This window comes from Sander lucioperca, chromosome 3 (assembly GCF_008315115.2).
Source record: "Sander lucioperca isolate FBNREF2018 chromosome 3, SLUC_FBN_1.2, whole genome shotgun sequence".
Classification (NCBI taxonomy): Eukaryota; Metazoa; Chordata; class Actinopteri; order Perciformes; family Percidae; genus Sander; species Sander lucioperca.
In genome coordinates, this window is record NC_050175.1 from 36,568,788 (window position 1) to 36,591,486 (window position 22,699).

The following is a 22,699-nucleotide window of genomic DNA, read 5'->3' on the forward strand; positions in this document are numbered from 1 at the left end:
TCGACCAGTGTCGAAACAGGACCAGGATGTGCAGTTACATGCTAGTAATCCCTTATCAAAATACAATGATCTTTAGACTTCAAGGGCGTTTTGAAGAATACATGACCAAAGTTGTGTTGAGTTCCTTTGACACATGTTGGGCATATAAAAGGTTTGAGATAGACAATTGCCTTCTGCTTAGAGGCTATTTAAAAAGGACATGCACTGAAGCCTTAACAGCCACAGCAAATCAAATGCTCTTGGAGCTGTGTATGGCAGATGGTGACCTTTTAAAAACTCATTTGTCATGAGCACAGCAGGAAGCCGAAGACAAAAGGAAACCGTCCAAATCACTTTGAGGAAATTCTACAGAAGGTGAGCTTCAGAAAGTGAGGCTATGCATATAATACCAAATCAGCTTAATCATTGTACAGCATACTTGACCAAACATTGGAGTTCTTGCACTATTTCAAAGTTCTCTAAACAACCATTATGGTTTAGAAATAATCTAGTTCATTTTTGCAGTATATCATGGTTTAAAACAATTTGCTGAGATGACCTAGAATTGAATTAAATGACTATGAGATCAGGGATTAGTGGTGAATAAAGTGACCCAGTTCACTTCACTCACATTTCCAGAACAGTCTTCAGTTGCTCCAGTTTGGACTTCTTCTCTTCTATCTCGCAGTCATTGTGCTGTCCTAGTTCTGCTAACAACTGCCGTGTGATGTCCAGCACCTCCTGTTGAGGTTAAGAGTAACAATCTTACACACAAAGTTAATCACACACAGGCTGGGAGATATACGAGTCAGGTATTACAAGGTAAAGGCCTGCACCATGCCTTTTTCTGATTTATTGTTACCTGCAGTTGTTTTGGCTTCTTCAGCTTTAATTTCCCCGTTTTGTATCCTCCATATTTTTCAAATAGATCAAAGAACCTGGATGAAACAAAGACAAACTTCAAATTAATCAAAAGGTCTTTCAAATCGGTCTAAAAAAAAGATAAGAGATAAGCTAGAGATAACCTACATGGGGTTGCGAACTTCCATCTTCATCTTTTGTTTGGGCGTTCTGTCACCATGTCGGATGACAGCGATGACACAGCGTAGCTCCATCCTGAAGAGTGCAAGAGTAAGTTAACATCAACAGTAACATCCCATAAATGGACTCTTCTTCCATCAATCAACACAAAAATCTTGCAACTGTGTACGACATTTACAAATAAGTTATGCAGTTCCTTCCTAAACTGTGCAAAATGTTGTGAGAAGACAACCTTAATCTTAATAAATTAGAAAAAGACAAATACGATGGGTGCAATTTGCAAGAACAATCCAATAAAGCGAGATGTATGCTTCTGCGTTAAATCTACGCCTTGTCTACGTACGTAGCTACTTGGACCCTACACCGTAACCTGACGTGCACCTCTTGAAAAACGTAACTACACGTCGCTTGGCCGTGGCTTAGTAGCGTTATATAGAACCATAAATCACGCTTAAGAGCTACCAGACTCTTTCGTAAAGGTTTAGTTGTAAAAAAGCAGCCACATTTTTGAGAAGGAGGCTGTTTTAGTGATTGGAAGTTGATAAGTTGAGTTGGAGTTTTCTAAACTGGTGTCCAAGTGCAACCTGTGAGCTCACTAAAGTAAAATATGATAATATGTACATATGATGAAGCACACCCCTGCTCTGCAAACGTATTGCTAAACTACTTTGACTGCTGTTACCAGGGATGTGATTGGCAAAGGTCCAAAAAGCGGGTAAATATATGGAGCGTTCCCATCCACCCACGCCACGAACAAAATACCACCACGCCCTGATCACATACCATCATCATACCCTCATATATTATATTGCTCTTTGTTTGTTTAACTGGTGGAACTTGCAAGAAGCAATCATTCTACCCATCTAGCACCTCACATAGGGCTTAATATTAAGCTTGTACATGTTTTTGGAGGGTAACCTGGGGGCCCTATGCAATTTCACATCATTTTGGATCATAATTATTACTATAGATAACGCCCAAAAAGCTTAAAGACAAAACTTGCTATAGTTAAAATGTTTATTCTATTATTTACACATCACATTTAATTCTTCTGGCAACGTTTGCCCTGTAAAATCATATTCAGATTTAAGAAAACTGCTGAGGCTCAAGCCAAAAACCCTGCCAGACGTTTTTTTTTTTTAAAGCCTTGAATCATTCGTCAATCGGAACAACTGCAGCTGAAGTTAGGTGATTGTCAACAGTGTTTCGATATCCTGCAGTGGTCTCGGTTATGGGGATTTGCTAGGCTGTACTATCAAAACAATCCGATTGGCTGGAGAGTTTGATAGTTCGCGGACAGATAGAAGCAAACAATGTTTCACAGTTTTTTTTTGTTTTTTTTTTACATCACAAAGGAAAGAAGTCATAGCTTCCACAGACTACAGAAAAATATTTTTTTACAGATCTACATGATTCAAGTGGGTTGTGTTTTTTTTAAGTTGGAAATTCTGGAAATCCGAATGAATCCAGAAAAATCACAACCCTGTATTGTGACTCACATGGTCCCTGACGTAGTGGGAACAATGGGGATGTCCTCTGCTTCTGTAGGGATGGACCAAGGAATCTGAAACTGGGGAGCAAGCTCACGCATCACGATGTTCCTAAAGAGCCATTAAGACACACAAATAAAATCAGCAAATCTGAACAAGAAAATAACCAAAGCAAGCTCAGGAGAAAATGTTGCAGTGGACAAAGAATAACAAAAAAATAAATGAAGTACCCGAGGATCTTGGCACAGTCGTCATAGTACTTCATTGAGTTCTTCACAAAACTGAAACCATTGACATCACAAACATAGGAGTGTCCATTGGCTCTGAGAAGATCGAAGCCACACACAGTTTGCTGCAAAGAGAGGAGAGGAGGACACATTTTCTTTCACTGAGATTGCGATGCAACAGAATCAGCAATGCACCTCCACGAATAGGTTGGGTATCGTTTGGGTTTTTTCCGACACAGGTGCTAAAACAATTTTTTTTTTTTAAGTTTTAAAATGATGCCGTGCCTAAATGGTGCCTGAACCAACAGTTGGGACATTAAAGACAACCTTTGCTATTTATTGCTAAATAAATTACTTAAAATGGTAATAACAATAACTTACTTCACCAGTCAATTGCTGTTTTACAACAAAAAGAAGAACCACTAGATGGTAGAAGAGTACTTTACAACAGCAGCTTGAGTTTCCCAAGGTGCACTAGAATGCACCATGAGTTTACAAGGTGCACGTGAATGCCATATTGGCAGCGGGTTTCAGCACTCAATCCTAAAAACGAATCAAGACAATGCCTTTGCTTACCTTGAATGCTAGGCAGACTTTACGGGCCACCAGTTTCTCCATGGCTGAGAGCATGACGGGGTAGCGGACCTCCTTGCCCTCGCTGTCTCTCTCCACCTTTCCGTCCAGAGCAGGGGACTTCCGAGCCTCAGCATGAGCATAGTCAGGGCCCACAGTGTACACCTGAGGTCACATTAAAAACCACCAGACATCCTCTTAATCTAAAAGTGTTTTCTGTGGGTTTAACTGACAAAATAAATGATTGTCCCATAACACAAACATGACAATAATGAGAGCAGTGAAGTGGGAGGGGAAGTGTTTCTTTCCAATTCTATATTACTATTTCAACTTTTTCTTTAAATGGCATCATTTTAATGATGATACTTTACATAGAAACACACGACTCGCCCGGATAAAATAACAACCCTAAGATTTATTGTTAACTTTGGCATGGTGGACAATACTGTAATCATACCAAGATCCTAAGCTTGGTGATTGGATGTTTTACGTACACAGGGTTGTACCTTCAACTTTTTTTATCAAAGCACCAAATACTTAGTGAAAACAGTTGTTGATCTTTTGTAACGATGATACAAAGGGCAGTTTCATGCCAATGGGGAAAGTAAAAAGTGACTTTTGCTTCCAAAATCAGTGGTTTTCTTTGATTATAATAATCAATACTCGGCCTATACTCTACCTTGACATCTGTGCCATCTGTTGGCATGAACTCTTCATAGATGTAAGAGCCCGTCTTCCTCACGCTGCTCTCTGGCGAGTATACACTGCTCCGGCTCCCGATCTACACAAACCACAGTGAGTGAAAAATGTTGTCATTCTGAAAACACCGCTGTTTTTCACCAGTGCAACTGTGCACTCTGAATGGTCTCTATACCATCCATCCCAATCTGAATTAAAGGTTGCAGCTCCATGTCTGACAAAAGCCTGCCTGATTTATGATAACGCTCTTTCTCTGCACAGCAATAGACTCATGTACAAGACAAGCTATTAGGTGGTGCAGGTTACTGCCTGGTGTGTTTAAGTCTTATCTGTTGATTAGCAGCTGCTGATATTAATTAATAAAAACATAAAAGGAAGGTGTACATGCAAAATGTCAAGACCAACCCTAAGCCTCTAACACTTTTCTGAGTCTAAAAGCAAAGTCATATTACAGCCTAACGAGTCAATGGTGTGTCACTGTAAATCGCTTTCTGTGCAAAAGTAGCCGATAGTGACTGTCCTGTTTTAGCTACAACATTACCAAGTATTAAAATAGTGGTTGTTGAAAGTGGTCATTATGGCAACAGTAATCTGGTGGTGTTGATGGGACAGTTCAGGATGTTGCAGGACATTTTTGTAGATGCCAGTTTCATCCCATCTTGCCACAGATTTTTCCTAACTGTAGTAGTGTTGGATTTATAGGCTGAAAAAACAAGCCACAATGGCCAAAGCAGGGACCTTTCTGAAGAGTCGCTGGCTGCCACCACCAGCTGAGGTGGGGTAGTAGATGTAGACGTTGTGGTCTTCAGCGCAGACAGGCTTCTCAACAAAAGGCTTCTGGAATATCTCTCCGTTCACCTCCACATGGTCCTCTCCTTCCACCAGGTTACACTCTGAGACACACAGAGAAAATGTTTCTGTGTGCCCTTTTCATTACCCCCTAAAATATACACAGATGACACCTGCCCCCCTGAGTGTTTACTCTTGAGCCACGTGAAGCAGCTCTGCATTCTGAATGATTCATATAAAAACATGAATTACTGTCAAGGAAGGCAGAGACATAAAACATCCGACAGCTGTCTCTACATCACTGTGCAAAAACAGGATTAGAATGGCAGACCCATCATATCACAGCACTTAGGTATGGTACACTTGCAACTGCTTCACATTTGATACTATATTTATCCTCAAGCTGAAATAAAACCAATGCAGTCTTAGATTAATGGCCTAGGGATGCTGCATGGACAAGGGGCTGTTTTTCTGCAAGCATTTTCTGGAAGAACAAAAAGCTTTTAAGTGCTCATATTATGCTCATTTTCAGGTTCATAAATTGTATATAGAGGTTGTACCAGAATAGGTTTACATGGTTTAATTTTCAAAAAACACCATATTTTTGTTGTACTACACATTGCTGCAGCTCCTCTTTTCACCCTGTGTGTTGAGCTCTCTGTTTTAGCTACAGAGTGAGACATCTCACTTCTGTTCCATCTTTGTTGGGAGTCGCACATGCTCAGTAGCTAGGTAAGGACTACTAGCCAGTCAGAAGCAGAGTATGAGGGTGTGCCCTGACAGTACCTAGGTAAGGACTACTAGCCAGTCAGAAGCAGAGTATGAGGGTGTGCCCTGACAGTACCTAGGTAAGGACTACTAGCCAGTCAGAAGCAGAGTATGAGGGCGTGCCCTGACAGTACCTAGGTAAGGACTACTAGCCAGTCAGAAGCAGAGTATGAGGGCGTGCCCTGACAGTACCTAGGTAAGGACTACTAGCCAGTCAGAAGCAGAGTATGAGGGCGTGCCCTGACAGTACCTAGGTAAGGACTACTAGCCAGTCAGAAGCAGAGTATGAGGGCGTGCCCTGACAGTACCTAGGTAAGGACTACTAGCCAGTCAGAAGCAGAGTATGAGGGCGTGCCATGCTAGCAGCTAGGCGAGCATTATAACGTGTGTTCCAAAGTGACCACGTTTGTCTCTGAAGTAAAGGCTGGACTACAATAGAGCTGTTTGGAGCAGTTTGTGAACAGTGTTTTCTGTTGGAGATGGTAAGTCCCTTTGGGGTGGACTTTGGGCTTTTTCACTTTGTAAACCTATAACGTGTACAAAAAGATATATAACACAATAAGGGAAAGTGAAAAAGCCAAAAAGCATAATATGAGTACTTTAAGTATCAAATGAAAAATAGAGTGAATATTGTCAGATTTCTATTGTGTTTTCCCATGTAATGTTAACTGCGGTAAAGTAAAAAAAGAGTTATATCAATAAAAAAACGTATCAAATATCACTAACGAGCCCGCAGACTGACCGTCTGGTTTATCTGGGTCGCGGTTCAGCACAGCATAGCGTGGTAGATCAATCCCTTCTTCCTGCAGGATGCGATACACCTCTCTCCTGTTAAAAAATGAATAGCATATGGTTATTGTTCTCTCAAGGGTCACTTAGTTTTGCATGCATAATTTACCCAATACTGGAAATGTACACTTAGCGTTATGTCCGAGTACCTGTCCTGTATGTAGTACTGCATGTTCAGGTCATTGAGGAGGAGAGGGTTTCTCAGTTTGGCATAGCTCACTGCCTTATCCAGTGGGAATCCTGGTTTACATACAGAGAAATGATTCACTAAATAAAGCTCATAGATAATATGATGTTAACAACAAGGGAAAAAACTATCTCAGAGTTATGGCTACGGAGACGTTGTTAAGAGAAAACACAAACACCTGAGGTACTGTAGACTCCCATCGAGAGACAGAATGACACTGTTGGACTAAACATAATGCTGACATTGTGTTAGCAGACAGGCACTCTGTTTAGTGTGTAAATGATTGGGCAGTTGATGAGAAGCCCAAATGAGCACACAAACAGTATACAGCATAAGCAACATGTGCATGCGTGTGTGGATGTATTTCATTTTGTATGATGCTGTTTTTAAATCAGGAATCAGGAAATCTAGGAAATACGTTCAACATATTTCACATAAACAGAGTCCCCCCAGGATTCTCCAAGTTCAATTTAAGACTTCAAGACCTTTTTAATACCACCTAGAATGAAATTTGATGCCAACTTCACTGCTATATAATGTAAAATCAGTGTGGATTTTAAGCCCGAGAAAAGAAGAATTTATCAAATAACGTTACCTGTATTTAATGAAACCTTTTTGTGAAGCGTGTTTGTACTCTTGACAACATAAAAGAAGTCGCATTCAGAGTTCTTCGGCTATGAAACTAAAAATACAAAACAAAGTAAATTTTAAACTCACACAAAATATTTATTTATGACGTTACGGTATTTATTTAATCCTATGAAAAGGACAAGAAAATTTAAGACCTATGTAAACGAAATTTTATATTTTTAAGACCTTATTTTTAGAATATTAAATTTAAGACTATTTTAAATACTTTTAAGACCCCGCGGGTACCCTGTATGTAACAAATGAAAACACACAAAAATCACTATGTGTATTGTCACTTTGTCTGTATGCCTGTATGCAGGGCATGAAGTTAACTTTTTTGACCACCAGCCACTGTGGCAGGTGGATTTTTAAATCCACCTGCCACAGTGCCACAGGGACTTTTTACCAGCCAGTTTTTTTTTTGCGTCATAAAGGTGAAAAACAGGAATTGCTGTGTCTCTATGATCCTATCCTGTCCTATTCATGGTAGCCTACTGGTGGATATTGCGCCGTCATCACGTGCTGTAGTAGGGGGGCCCGCCTTGATAATCCTGCATAGGGGCCCGGTGTTGGCTCGTTACGCCACTGCATATAAGAGATGAGATGACTGACAAAATCACGAGTAGCCTACCCACACCACAACAACAACAAAACACTGGTGAATGCGCACCATAACACATGAATGTTTTTTGTATAGTTCTTAAAAATAAATAAAAAGGAAACTTGTTTTGGGGAGAATAATACTTATTACTATTAATTAATTACTCTGGGCTGAGATTTTCTAGTAACCTTACCATTGTGATGAAAAAGGCTGGTGGATTTAAGACACAAAATAATTTATTGGATGAATCAAATATGAACATATCTGTCATTGTCAGTGGCTTGTTGATCTTTACATTGTTAGTTCATTTCCTATCCTGGCCTGGGACACACATTCATACGGTTTAATAAAGTACTTATTGGACTTTAACTTATCATAGCACTTACAATAGCGTAGCTGTCCTCAATTTAGGTCATCCTGTACGTCTCATCTGCGTTTTTTCCTGCATCCACCGTGTGCGTTTGTGTGTGTGTCTGTGCGTGCGTGTGTTTGTGTGTCTGTTTGTGTGTGATTGTGTGTGCACGTCAGTTGCGGGGGAAACGGAGCAGCCGCCCGCTGCAGAGAGCCGACAATTTGAAACAGCAGCCGCTGACTTTAGAGTGAAAAATCGTTACAGCGTACATTGATGTTAAAATGTCTACGGGTTGGCAGGACGGTCTGAAATGTTTTGCACGGTCTTTCGCTGTACGTTTTGTTGGTAAATGTGAGATGTTCGAGTCACACACACGTCTCGTCTTCATATCAGAAACTAGGAAATTAATTTTACCCGTTCTCACTCCCGCTTGGTCAGTGGCTGCACGTGGGGATTGTGTGAGTAATGAAAATGCGATAGGGGGCCCCGGCTGTCAATCAATGTCTTCCAGTGATGCGGGCCCCTGATTGGACCAGGCCCGTAAGCAACCGTGTACCCTGCTTACCGATAGTTACGAGTCTGAATCACTCAATTCTCATTGGCTACCCGCCAATGTGGCAGGTAGATTGACAGTTTCACCCGCCAATCACAAAAGTTACCCGCATTTGGCGGGTGGGCGGGTGCCAATTTCATGCCCTGCCTGCATGTGTTTCTGTTACCCTTGGAGTGGAAGGAGATGAGGCAGTCACACAGAGGCCATCTGTCGACCGGCTCGTTGAGGATGGCGTCCTCTGGGAAGATGACCACAGTGATGTACTCAAACTTGCACAGCCTCTCCAGGATCTGGGTCATTGGCTTCGACTTGGACTTCTTCATCATGCAGCAGATCCCCACCACGATCTCTCGCTCCGGGGGCTGAATAAGGGAGAGAGAGTGGGAGGCCAACATTTCAATGACCTGTCTGAGGAAGCAAGAGAGACAACGGCAGCTTTGTCTCATACATCTCCCATAAAACCTCTTGCTAAAGAACCGACTGAAATAGACTTCTGGAGTGTCTCCTCTTCTGAGAAAGAAAAAAAAAATCATTGAAAATCGCCTATCAACCTGTGAGAACACAAATTTGAATTAATTTGCAAACCAACCCCCCGCCCACCCTGAAAGAATGACAAAATTATATAATTATTCCAAAAAAGATAAAGAGATAAAGCTGTTTTCACACATACAGGCAATTCGCTTCTTGTTCCTCGCCTTAAAAGTTCAATTCACTTTAACTTTAGGCCGGCTACATTGCACGTGTGTGTCGTATGCGTAGCGGACGTTCCAACACTACACTTTCACTCGTTGAAATAAAATGGATAGAAAGGCCATTGGACTGTTGCACTTTTATAAAACTAGGGAAAACACTGCAAATGTTTGGATAGATTACAGATTATAGGAAAGAGGTAGTAGTTTGACATCCCACCGAGTCTGTGTCTTCGTCGTCTTCATACAGCTCCATGTCTGTCCTCATGATATCTTCCAGGACCTCGCTGTCATCGTCCTCGCAGCCCACGAAGAATCTGGGAGCGCCACGCCGGCTCTCGCCCGGGCTGTTGGGCTCTGACATCACAGTCCCCCGCGGCAGCCCTCAGCGTCCCATCGCGCCATCGTACACCAACACGCCGCCAGAGCAGGCCGCCGATGGGAGGGCGCGAGGCCTGGGGAGAGGGACGGGTCCACCCTGCCTGGGCCGGACAGCAGAGCTGCTGGATAAAGATGTGCGAGGCAGAGGAGCAGAACGAGACTGAAAGGTTACGTGGGAAACGATGGTGCGGGTCAGTCCTCTGCAATGACGCAGTAACTCAAGATTCTCATTCTTCATTCAGCAAATTCACATCTCCTATGACTGGCCTGGGTTTCTCAAGTCTTCAGCAACTTGGAGGCTGCAGCTCCAATTATCTGATGACAGTCCTGTCCTCCATTTTGTATGTAAGACTGAGAGTCCTACAAGAGAAACAAAACAAACATTATTCATGCAATTTTGCTTCCTTGTGTGAGTAACATTTTGCATTGCCTCTAATCAAAGTTACAATCTCACTGCGCTCCACAATAGCATTACTATAAAACATACCATACACAACATTAAAAATGTTTCAAAAGAAAAATGTTTGGGCATAACTAACGTTTAAATCCTTAAAGCCATACAGGCAGACTTAGCAGGCAACTCTTCTGTGAATAGAAACCCTTGAACATCATGAAATATGATGTTTTGTAAACACTATTTTGGATAATGTTAGTCAGACTCAGGATGCAACTTGTAAGTCCAGTATGTTGAATTATTGTCAACTCTTTGACAAATGTCATGCTATGGTTTTCTTCTGATTTCATTTAAATCTTGCAGTTTCCTGAACATAACGTATAATGTGTTCTTATCAGTTAGTTTGCTTTGTGTGTAAAAAGATTTAAGCATTGAAACAAATGAATAAAAGTACTAATTCAATCTAAATAAATAAAAAAGTTCCAGTGCAATGTTTTTTTTTTTTTCCAACACAATCTCATTATGCCAAGCTGTGTGGATAACTTTGGTCTTTAAAAGTGCTCATATTATGCTTTTTGGCTTTTTCCCTTTCCTTTATTGTGTTATATATCTTTTTTTGTGCACGTTATAGGTTTACAAAGTGAAAAAGCCCAAAGTCAATATATATATATATATATATATATATATATATATATATATATATATATATATATATATATATATATATATATATGTTATTTATTTTTTAACAGGAGAGAGGTGTATCGCATCCTGCAGGAAGAAGGGATTGATCTACCACGCTATGCTGTGCTGAACCGCGACCCAGATAAACCAGACGGTCAGTCTGTGGGCTCGTTAGTGATATTCGATACGTTTTTTTATTGATATAACTCTTTTTTTACTTTACCGCAGTTAACATTACATGGGAAAACACAATAGAAATCTGACAATATTCACTCTATTTTTCATTTGATATTTAAAGTGCTCATATTATGCTTTTTGGCTTTTTCACTTTCCTTGATTGTGTTCTATATCTTTTTGTACACGTTATAGGTTTACAAAGTGAAAAAGCCCAAAGTCCACCCCAAAGGGACTTACCATCTCCAACAGAAAACACTGTTCACAAACTGCTCCAAACAGCTCTATTGTAGTCCAGCCTTTACTTCAGAGACAAACGTGGTCACTTTGGAACACACGTTATAATGCTCACCTAGCTGCTAGCATGGCACGCCCTCATACTCTGCTTCTGACTGGCTAGTAGTCCTTACCTAGCTACTGTCAGGGCACGCCCTCATACTCTGCTTCTGACTGGCTAGTAGTCCTTACCTAGCTACTGTCAGGGCACGCCCTCATACTCTGCTTCTGACTGGCTAGTAGTCCTTACCTAGCTACTGTCAGGGCACGCCCTCATATTCTGCTTCTGACTGGCTAGTAGTCCTTACCTAGCTACTGAGCATGTGCGACTCCCAACAAAGATGGAACAGAAGTGAGAGGTCTCACTCTGTAGCTAAAACAGAGAGCTCAACACACACGGTGAAAAGAGGAGCTGCAGCAATGTGCAGTACAACATAAATATGGTGTTTTTTTGAAAATCAAACCATGGAAACCTATTCTGATATAACCTCTAAATACAATTATGAACCTGAAAATGAGCATAATATGAGCACTTTAACTAAAAAAAGGAACACCATGTCTGACACTGCAAATCCAGGCCAATATACCATCACTTTAGGCAGAAATGGCCGTGCGCTTGAGCAATAATTACCTCCAGCACTTTCTCTACTGTTACACATTTAACCCTGACACTGCAGTCTGGTGCAGCAAAACAGCAGGGTCCATCAGCTCCGATCTGCATTTCCATCACCACTAAACATTAGCCAGCCAAGAAGACAGGACAGGCAGCGGTAGACAAACCACACTCATTACTCTCTGGCACGCTATGAGACACCCATCTGAACAACAAACTGCTTCACCATCAGGCCCAGTGACTCCAGGGTCATGGCTGACTATTTGCAGTGGAAAATTCTGTATACGCAGCATAGTAGGGGTCACAATAAGATAATAAACAAACACATTTGTCCAAAGCCTTGGGGACCACAAGCTGATGGAACACAAATAAGACAACAAAAGGACCAAGTTCCCTCCACACAACACATGATAGTAAGGCATGCTAAGTGTGGAACATGTTCACTTAGAGTGGAAACGATTAGTCAATGAATCATTAAGTCAGTCAACAGAAAATTAATTGGCAACTATTCCAATTAGGCAAAAAATACCAAAGAATCACAATGTTCTGGTTTTCTTTGTCTTCTATGATAGTAAATTGGGTTTTGGACGGTTAGTCAGACAAACCAAGCAGATTAAATATGTTAACTTGAGAATATATGGAAATTGTGATGTGCACTTTTATGCTTTTTTGCACATTTTATAGAGGATCAATCAAGAAAACAATCCACAGATGAACATTGGACAAACAACAGTTCAAAGCACTCTTTGTGACTGAAGAAGTGGTTAAGCCTACTGCTGTCTTCCAGCAATTAAATCTTCCTGGGAAAGCGACAAGCGTCATCAAAAGGGGAAAAGAAGATTATAGAAGACACTAACTGTATTTGATGCATGTATTTGTGAGGATGTTATCTTTTCATTTAAACATAGATTAGCCATTACTAAAGTATCATGCCTTGATATTGGTTACATCTGTGCGCAACCATTTAAGGCAACAGGGGCATTACTTCATTATAAATGTTTAACTGTTGCCTGGTACCCACATACAGAAATTCATTCTTACTCCCATTTTGGCACTGAGTTGATTTAAAATAAACTCTTTCCATGTCTAAGTGGATTAGTGTTTCAGAGCTCGAGCATAACAGCTAATCTCTTCTATTACACCTGCTTACTCAGGCTACAAGCAGGGCCACAGCTCCCACTGAGCACGCTGAGGTCATGTCCTCTTTCATTTTTTTATGGGACTCTGAGGGGTTTAGGCGCAGGGTGCAGTTTACATTCTACAATTTCATGCTGCACACGGCTGTTGTGGGGTGAAAACCCTGCATCCCAAATAATGTCCCCTTTTAAGGAGCTTGGAAAAGCTATCTTGTTTTAACCTTAATCAACTTGCATTTTCGACAAAATCCAGTTGATTTTGAAAGGGTTTTTAAAAAAAACTTAAAGGTCCCATGGCATGAAAATTTCACTTTATGAGGGAATTTAACATTAATATGAGTTCCCCCAGCCTGCCTATGGTCCCCCAGTGGCTAGAAATGGTGATAGGTGTAAACCGAGCCCTGGGTATCCTGCTCTGCCTTTGAGAAAATGAAAGCTCAGATGGACCGATCTGGAATCTCCTCCTTATGACGTCATAAGGAGGAAAGGTTACCTCCCCTTTCTCTGCTTTGCCCACCCAGAGAATTTGGCCCGCCCATGAGAAAGAGAGAGACATCATGGCTTTCAAATGAGCAAAGTGACAGTTGGTCAAGGCCACACCCCCCCTCTCCTCCTCAATAGCTACAGACACAGAAATGGCACGTCCTAAGTAAAGCTCATTGTGGGACTGGCTCTAGTGGCTGTAATTCTGCACCAAGGCTGAATTTCGGGAAAGAGACTTCAGATACAGTATTAGGGGACCACTAAGGTCTATATAAAAGAGACTTCAGATACAGTATTAGGGGACCACTAAGGCCTATATAAAAGAGACTTCAGATACAGTATTAGGGGACCACTAAGGCCTATATAAAAGAGACTTCAGATACAGTATTAGGGGACCACTAAGGTCTATATAAAAGAGACTTCAGATACAGTATTAGAGGACCACTAAGGTCTATATAAAAGAGACTTCAGATACAGTATTAGGGGACCACTAAGGTCTATATAAAAGAGACTTCAGATACAGTATTAGGGGACCACTAAGATCTATATAAAAGCATCCAAAAAGCAGCAAGTCATAGGACCTTTAAAGAGTTCAACTGATCTGACAACATGAAAGCCAATTGGGTTCTCAATATCAATTAATCTGTCTGATATTTCCTAGATTCATTGTTTAGTCAATAAAATGTCAGAAAACAACACAAAATGTCCACTCTTATTAACCAGAGCCGCCGATGCCTTTTAAATGTCTTGTGTTGTCCAAGCAACAGTCAAAAACCCAAAGATATTATTACATTTACAATTATATACAAACAGAAAACAAAAACAAATTGCAAATCTTTAAATTTAAGAAGCTTGAACCAGAAAATGTCTGATGTCTTTTTGCTTAAAAGAATTACTTTAACAATTAATTGATTATCAAAACAGGTGCCGGTTCCTTTTTTGTCGATAGACTAATAAATGAATCGACTAATGGTGGAGCTCTGAAGCAAAAACAAAATGAAGATGCAACTGGATAGTAAAGGCTGGTGGTTTTTATAAAATCTGATACAATAGTAAAACTCCAGTTCACAAGTGGAAATGTACTAAAGTTCAACGATGACACAGAGCCAAGGATACATTTGCACAATTCAACTCTAGTCCAAATTCTTCTCTCGCCTTTGACCTCTTACGTCATGATAGATAGACAGACAGACAGACAGACAGACAGATAGACACTTTATTGATCCCCAAGGGGAAATTCAAGGTCCCTGTAGCTTAAAGACATCACACACAACATACACATACATCATAAACAGGATGATAAAATAACAAATCCACATGAATAATATGGACAATAAAAGAAAAGATACTAAATAAATGTACTACCACATGAATGTACTGAGGGATGTATAAGCATGAGAGGCTTGCAGTGACAGGGCAGGGACTGACCCTGTGATTCAGTCTGCATGGTAAGGTGCTCTATGAGAGGGGGTGTCATGGTGGTAGTGCAAATAAGTCCAATAGTGCAAAGATAAAGTCCAGAGACCAGCATTAAATATGGACAATATAAGAGAATAATGTAGACATAGTAATATAAAAACTATATAGCAGTGCAAGAATAAAGTTAAAAAAGACAGCATTAAATATGGGCATTATAAGGGAATAAAGACAATGGGATAGACACAAATCAACAGTAATCTCACACATAATAACCACCGCCTGACTTTCTGAATCTCTATTGCACCGACTTCTATTCATAAACTTGACCTTTTTCCCTCACTTTCTGATTTTTTCCGTCTCACTAATCCCCACCTCTACCCCACCTTGAACCAGATGACTCAGGACTCCCTGCTGGGGCAGGCTCAGACGCCTCCTGCAGAGAGCTCTGTCAGGATCTGCTCCCGCCTTTAACCTAATGGACAGTGGAGCCTGAGTCTGCGCCACAACTTGTATCAGTAAAATCATTTTCCATCTCGTTCGTGGGTGCCACAGCCTTGTTAACTTTAACTTTATTAGGGAGACAAAGTTTCAAATATATTTTACCTGAGAGTTTGGCCAAATGTGATGAACCACAGTGATATACATAACCTCCTTTCTTCTTTTTAAAAGGCTCTGTGTCTTCGCATTTGACTATTTTGAAGAAGAATAAATAATGTTTTTTCTCGCAGTGTGAGGAAATCAGAGTCAACACTCTGTACATTTATAACTAATGCCTTGAAATTAACTAAATTAACTCGAAGTATAATCAAATTTAGGGTGGCAACTATGACATTTATTATAGATTATTCAGCGGATTATTTTCTTGATTAATCAATTGGTCTATGAAATGTTTAAAAAATTGTGAAAAACATCCATCGCAATTTCTTTAAGCCAAGTTGACATCTTCAAATTGCTTGTTTTGCCCAACCAACAGTCCAACACCCCAAACATATTAATTTTACAATCACATTAGATAAAGAGAAGCCGGAAATAATAAGGAATGAGAAGCTGGAACCTGTGAATGTTTGACATGTGCTTGAAAAAAAGTACAAAAAAACAATTAATTATCTAAATAATGATCTAACAATTTCTGCTCCAATTGAGTAATATCAAGCATTAACCTAAATTAGATCATATTTGGTGTCCATTCAAAATATTCTGCAGGAAAGATGTTCATTAGGAGGCTTGGACTAATAACCTCGAGGTTATTATTTAGTATTTCTATAATCATGGCTTTGCACCTGCAGAATAGTGAGCATTTCCTTACAAGTATTCTGATTAATTAAAAGAAAATGTGCGTTAAAAAGAACACACCTCAGTTACGCAAAAACACAGTTACCTGGAGAAAAACACTAATAGCATAGCTGCACCTGATGTCCCAATAGAAGGGGGCTGACAGGTTTAACTGTGTGAATTTACAGCGACAAGTCCATCAACGCCATGTGCATACATATACTGTATACCGTTATTTTAGCATATGGAAGCTAGAAAGGTAAGATATTTTGAAACGTTGACCAAAATAATAAAACAATGTAATTGCGTTATTAACGAATAACTAATGTCAACTGCCCAACACAGTTTACGATAGTTGGATTCAAGAATAACGTTTTTTGGAGAAGGAATTGTCGTTAGCTCTCGGTACATTTTAGCAGTGATAAACATGTAAGCTAATGTTAGCTAGTGTTAGCATTCAGCTAGAACCCGGGCTGGTTCTGCAATGTAAACAAGTCTTCCAGTGCCATTTTGTCAGCATTTGAAGCAAATACCAAATGTCTGCGCAAATATGAATGTTAACGCTTAAGACTGAAAGAGTGCCGATTTTATTGCCGTTACCAGCGAGTAACATAAGAAAATGAACTCACAGTGTGGCTGGAAGGTTTGCATCGCTGCCATCAGCTTGCGTTTTTACTCTTAACATTTAGTTTGCATGTGAAACCAAGTATATTTTTTTTCATGTTTGACGCACGGGTGATCGACGTTAAAAATATCCAATGGGAGAGGAGAACGACTTCGAGAAGGCGTAACAAAAAAACTAAATGAGCGAATAAGCAACGACCAAAGTCAGTCGGTGGGCGTAACAAGATCCCAAAGACAAGAAGAGCTTTAGCGGCCTCTAGCGTTGAAACTGAGACTATCCAGCAACCATCAGTGGGGACTCACTGGAAATGCCCAAATGGTAGCCTACAGCCAAAACAATTATTAAATGTAATAAAAATGGAGGGAAAAATGAACGTTACAATTACATTAATTTGACACCTACAGTTGCTTTGCAGGTTAGGATTTTACATTCGCCACGATGACCTTAAAATACAATGAGTTGTCAGTCATTAGATTAGATTAGATTCAACTTTATTGTCATTGTGCAGTGTACAAGTACAAAGACAGCGTAATGCAGTTTGCGTCCAACCAGAAGTGCAAATAAAAGCAGAAAAGTACAATGCGATATTCAAGTATAGACAGGTGGTGCATAGGCAGGACAAGAAATATATTGCAGTGTTATAAGAGCAGAATAAATATGGCTATGTAATATGAACAATGTATGAACAATATGTACAGATATGTGCAATGTAGTAGCAGTGACATTATACTAGTAGTAAGAATAATATAGATATAGATATATGCATTGTATTAACAGAATATATAAGAAAAACAGAATAAATATGGATATACTGAATGAACCATATAGATATGTACAGTATGTACAGCTATGTGCAGTGTGGTAACATTATAAGAATAGTAAGAATAAGTGTATGTGCAGGATGAATAGTATGAAGAGCAGTAGAATATGGCTATGTATAGGTGTAATTACAGTATGTACATCTGTAAATAAATAAATAGAACAGTTTTGGGTGCAGGATGGGGATGGGGAATGCAGAGTTAGAGTTCAGTAGGGTGACAGCCGCAGGAAAGAAGCTTCCTCTGAACCTGCTGGTACGGGTGCGGAGAGACCTGAGACACCTCCCGAACGGGAGTGGGGTGAACAGGCTGTGGTTGGGGTGAGAACAGTCTTTGATGATGCTGTGCGCCTTACACAAGCATCGCTTGCCCTGGATGGTCTCAATGGAGGGGAGTGAGGAACCGGTGATGCGTTGGGCAGTTTTCACCACCCTCTGCAGTGCTTTCCGGTCATGGGCAGAGCAGTTGCCATACCAAACTGTGACACAGTTGGTGAGGATGCTCTCGATGGTGCAGCGATTAAAAGTTCACCAGGATCTGAGGAGACAGGTGGACCTTCTTGAGTCTTGAGTCTCCATTATAAGTAGAAGTTGTAGGTGGCAGTAGCTAGTTGTTTTGTATGAAGACAAATTCATTGGATGTGCAAACCTATGTGGCAATAAAGCTGTTTCTGATTCTAATAGTAAGGCACTTCTATGTGTATCATGCACACACAAGTGTCCACATGGAATTAATACAATTTGCAGTGGTGCAACATTTGTCAGAAAAGAAGACAGACAGTAATAAAAACCTGGTCACAAATAAGAAAAGAACATAACTTCTTACATGACACATTACATTGCAAACAAGAACTCTGTCTCTTCTCAAGAGCTCAACATAGAAGATTTGCCACAAAAAAAAGTCAGTAGAGATGATGGACACTCTACTAAAAAATGTATCACTTAATAAATCATCATATAATGAGCAACACAAACATAAAATGGCCTTCAGCCTCCCATAAATCATATACCAAACAAAGCCTTTCCTCTTCAGGGAGATCATTAAACGTGACTGTTTCTGACTGATGGTAGTGTACCTGAACACAGAAATCTTTAACTTTTAAATACATTCTGCTTCACATACAGCAAGGTTCTTCACTATTGTTGTTTTTATGGAGACAATGTGTTTGTAATTTAGGTTTGTACCAGACATCAACAGACCATCTTTGTGCTAAATATTACTCTGTAGCCTTTCCAGACATTTCACAAGTCTGTTTCAAAGCTGAAACTTCTTTGGAGGTTACACAGCGCTAACATAATAAAGAAATACATTATGATGTATTACTATAGATTAAGTCAATACTTTCTTGATTCCCAGGGGGAAATTCACAAAATACCCAGCAGTATATAAAGTACTTAAAATAACTCCACCTTTACCAGCTGCAACACTAAAGTAAAGAACACATTAATACGTCAATAATTATAATCCAATTATATAATATTCTGCATAATGAGTACGTTTACTTTTGGTTTTTTATACTTTATATTTTGATGCTAATACATTTAAACTTCCATTTAGGTAGCCTAACTTTTTGAATGCAGGACTTTTATTGTAACAGAGTAGTTACCACTACACTGTGGTATCGCTACTTTTACTTAAGTAAGGAGCAAGCATTATTAAAAGCAGGGTTGGTAATGTTGAAAAGCTAGCAAGATTTGAAAGTAGCATCTCCTTGGGTGGATCCTAAATCGGCTCTGCTAGAAGGGTCGACGTAGTTAGGTTTAGGCATGGGGAGTGGGGATTGGTTAGGGTTAGGGTAAGAATACCAGAGTAAGCCAATCAGAGGTGTAGAGTCTTTTACCAACTCCTATATTAGGCCAATGAGGTGGGACCAGGGAAGAACTTGCTTAGATGCGTGTTCTGCATGCCAATAATCAATGTCCACAATCTGTCTGCATTTCGGTGCTGCGACCCATTTATTTTCTATTGCACACTAATCTAACAATGACACGGTGAAAAGCTGTCTGCTTTTCCCCCTAGCCACACACCTGTGTATCCCTGGCTGTGTATCCCTGACCTATATGCCTTCCCAAAGGCAATGCTCCACCCAGTGCTCAAACATAAAACTGCAGATTAATTAGCATAACCAACAAAACCAAATTGTGTAATGGCTCCAACAAGAGGCATAATAAGGCAGGCCAAGAGGCACGTCCTGTGATGTCGACACGTCTAGCGAATCTGATCTAGCATCTACCCTCTCCTCGGTGCTCGGTCTAACCCCTCCGCCCACACACAGATGTGTAGAGCAACGCTGCATTGCTGCTTCAGAGTAGAGCAGAGAAAGGAACGCAATTTTACTTCATGTCTCATTCACTGGTAAGCAAACTCTGAATATTATCACACCGAATGTTTAAAACAAACAGGACTACAGTTAGCAATGCGCCGACTACGCGAATTGAGCTCAGGCTCGTACACGGGAGTGGTGGAACAAGCGCAGCGGAGCAAGGAGGCATTTCATTGGATCTTTCCAAGCGGGCCGCGAGGCAGTGATTGGTGGGCGTTTTTACAGGATACAGCAGCTACAGATGACGGATCTTTTTCGCTCCTTTTTTTCTGTGCCCATAAGTTATTTATTGCTGTTGGGGTGTAAAGACAATTTCAAACAATATATAAAAAAGTGTATATTGGTAATAGTTACTAACCCTGTCTTTAAAAAGCCTCTACAGCAACTATAAGCACTACTACTGTTGGTTAACTTCAATGACTATATTGTTTAGCATGAATCCAACAACAGGACATTTTGTGGTGGGTTCTCTGACACAACCTCAGCATTTTTCTAAAAGGTGACCTGCCCTCCTTCAATAGAGAGTCAGCAGAGCAACCCGCCTGCCTGCTGCTGATGTAAGGGCCAACATTGACGTCAGCGTGTCTCTGAGCTTCCCTGTTCAGACCAGAGTCTGTTTGACCACCACGCCACCCTGGCCGTTACATACCTGTGTGCAGGCCAGATGGGGCTGCTGCTGCTGTGAACTTTGGGGGGGGGAGGGGGGGTCATAGTTGACCACTCTGCTGCTTATGAAAAGAACATTTTATAAACAGCAGGGTTCTAAACAAGGCTCTTCTATAATCAAACTGAACACATAGAGAAGAAGAGAGCATGCAACCACTTTAACAAATATTGTCTGTATAGAAATGGAAATACCTTTTCCCTGTTGGCATAAGATTTTCTTTTAAATAAGCTACAATATACACTAAAACTCAAATATGGTGTTTGTGTTGCATCACCTCAGCTTATACGCACTTGAAACAGTGAATAGATTGTCCGATTTTCAGCCAGATTTATCTAAAGTATCCTTCACTACCTACAGCTCCTGCCACAAAGAGCCTCTGTGAGGAGGCCCTCCGCGGCCCTCCGCCCTCATATGGCTCCCATTTGCCAAAGTCAGGGGTGTCACACTCTCTGTGACTTACAGCAGCAGGTCAGACTAGGACAAGGAGGCTCATTATGGATGCAGTTCCAGTCTCTGTACCTTGGGTCTCTGGGCCCCTTAAAGGACCAGGTGGGTTTCTGGCTGGCTGTTAAAGTCGTTAATTAAACTGCCCAACTGATAAATGTGGATGCAGCCATGTGGGTGAGGCAAACCTCAGCTCTTAGGTTAAAGTCTTGTCATATGGAAATTTTTACTTCAAAGTCCAGTGTTTTATATATATATATATATATATATATATATATATATATATATATATATATATAGGATACTAGTGATGTTCTATATTTTTACTATTGTCAATAAATCCCATGAAGAGACCAAAACCAACAAGAAACTGACAGTTTCGAAAAGCTGTGGACCTCTCCAGTCGCCTCTCTGTCAGCCAGCTCCCCAAAAATGTATGCTGAATATATTTGACAAATATTAGTAGTTCTTTACTAATATGAGTCGCTCAACAGGACTGGGAAATCAACTTGCCATTCTCCTGCCGACTCCGCTAACCTCCTGCCGAGTCTTCTAGCCAGGGCTAGCTAGCCAGTTAGCATCAGACTATGCACTGAGGAAAAGGTGGAGAAGATGGGCTCCAGTTAGAAAGACCATCTCTGCGTCCAACTCATGACTATGAGTCGCTCATCAGGATGTGGAACTACGTATTTCCAAAAGTCAACTTTTCATGGTGTCAGAAACACAGCCCTGTTTCCAGCTTTGTGACGATGCTTTTTCCAGCTGATCCAAGAGGCTTTTTAAAGACTTTATTTAGCTTATGGAGTAGGAGAATCTACTCAACACATAAAGGAACATTTCATCATTCAGTTAATCCTTAACAATCAACATCAACACATGGTTTTCACTGGACAGGAAGGGGGATTAAAAACTGAATAGCAACTCAAGCTGTCAGACGAATGTAGTGGAGTAAAAAGTAGAATATTTTCCTCTGAAATGTTGGGTAAAGATCCTCTAAATGCATCTGAATCACTTTTCATTATGGTGCTTTTGTCTAACAACACATATATGAGTGACAACACTTGCATTGTCAGATGTGTTAGATATATTGAAACAAAATAAGTGATCACATGCAGAGCTTGAAGCAATCTGGTGTGGAAACACTAAATTCATTTTCAGGGTCATACTGTACTTAGATCTTTGCTTTATCCCATTTTATATTACCATATTATATTTTCTTCATGTACAGTAAAGTTGCCTGAAATTTCACATTCACGCTGCATTTTTGCTTTTTCTGTATAACAGGTTTTCATCTCTACAGAAGCTGGAGAAGTCACGTGTGATAATAAATCTCTGAAGTACTTCTTTTAGTTACATCTTTGCCTCTACAAACAAAACTGCCCAGAGAGGGTGTAAATTATAACAGTTTCTCAAGAAACTCCATTTACTAAAGAGCTACAGTGGCTTTGAGTTATTTTAACACAACATGTGAACATGTCCTGTTTGACCCAGCAGCGGAGTGTAGCCTCTATGGTGTCAGAATATAAAACAGGTACAAGACTTCTTTCAGTGGGGGAAAGGCACGTGTCACAACACCCGTGCAGTTATGCAGCAGTTAATGGCTCTGGGTGTGAAGTAAACGCA

At 40.4% G+C, this 22,699-nt stretch overlaps 1 protein-coding gene across 9 annotated transcripts in view; it reads right to left on the minus strand.

The window, feature by feature from the left end:
* ppip5k1a (diphosphoinositol pentakisphosphate kinase 1a) overlaps nucleotides 1-16,935 on the minus strand; it is a 44,347-nt gene extending 27,412 nt beyond the window's left edge. For all 9 annotated transcript variants that reach the window (XM_031323661.2, XM_031323662.2, XM_035999662.1 and 6 more), the window contains exons 1-13: nucleotides 16,829-16,935; nucleotides 9,588-10,108; nucleotides 8,845-9,040; nucleotides 6,505-6,595; nucleotides 6,309-6,394; nucleotides 4,748-4,902; nucleotides 3,990-4,091; nucleotides 3,314-3,475; nucleotides 2,741-2,862; nucleotides 2,520-2,621; nucleotides 1,009-1,095; nucleotides 842-917; nucleotides 611-720 (exon numbers count right to left, since the gene is read on the minus strand). In XM_031323661.2, the coding sequence (XP_031179521.1) occupies nucleotides 611-720; nucleotides 842-917; nucleotides 1,009-1,095; nucleotides 2,520-2,621; nucleotides 2,741-2,862; nucleotides 3,314-3,475; nucleotides 3,990-4,091; nucleotides 4,748-4,902; nucleotides 6,309-6,394; nucleotides 6,505-6,595; nucleotides 8,845-9,040; nucleotides 9,588-9,731 (1,433 nt within the window). In that variant the 5' untranslated portion in view covers nucleotides 9,732-10,108; nucleotides 16,829-16,935. The remainder of the gene's footprint in view (nucleotides 1-610; nucleotides 721-841; nucleotides 918-1,008; nucleotides 1,096-2,519; nucleotides 2,622-2,740; nucleotides 2,863-3,313; nucleotides 3,476-3,989; nucleotides 4,092-4,747; nucleotides 4,903-6,308; nucleotides 6,395-6,504; nucleotides 6,596-8,844; nucleotides 9,041-9,587; nucleotides 10,109-16,828) is intronic.
* Between the last annotated feature and the right edge of the window lie 5,764 nt (nucleotides 16,936-22,699).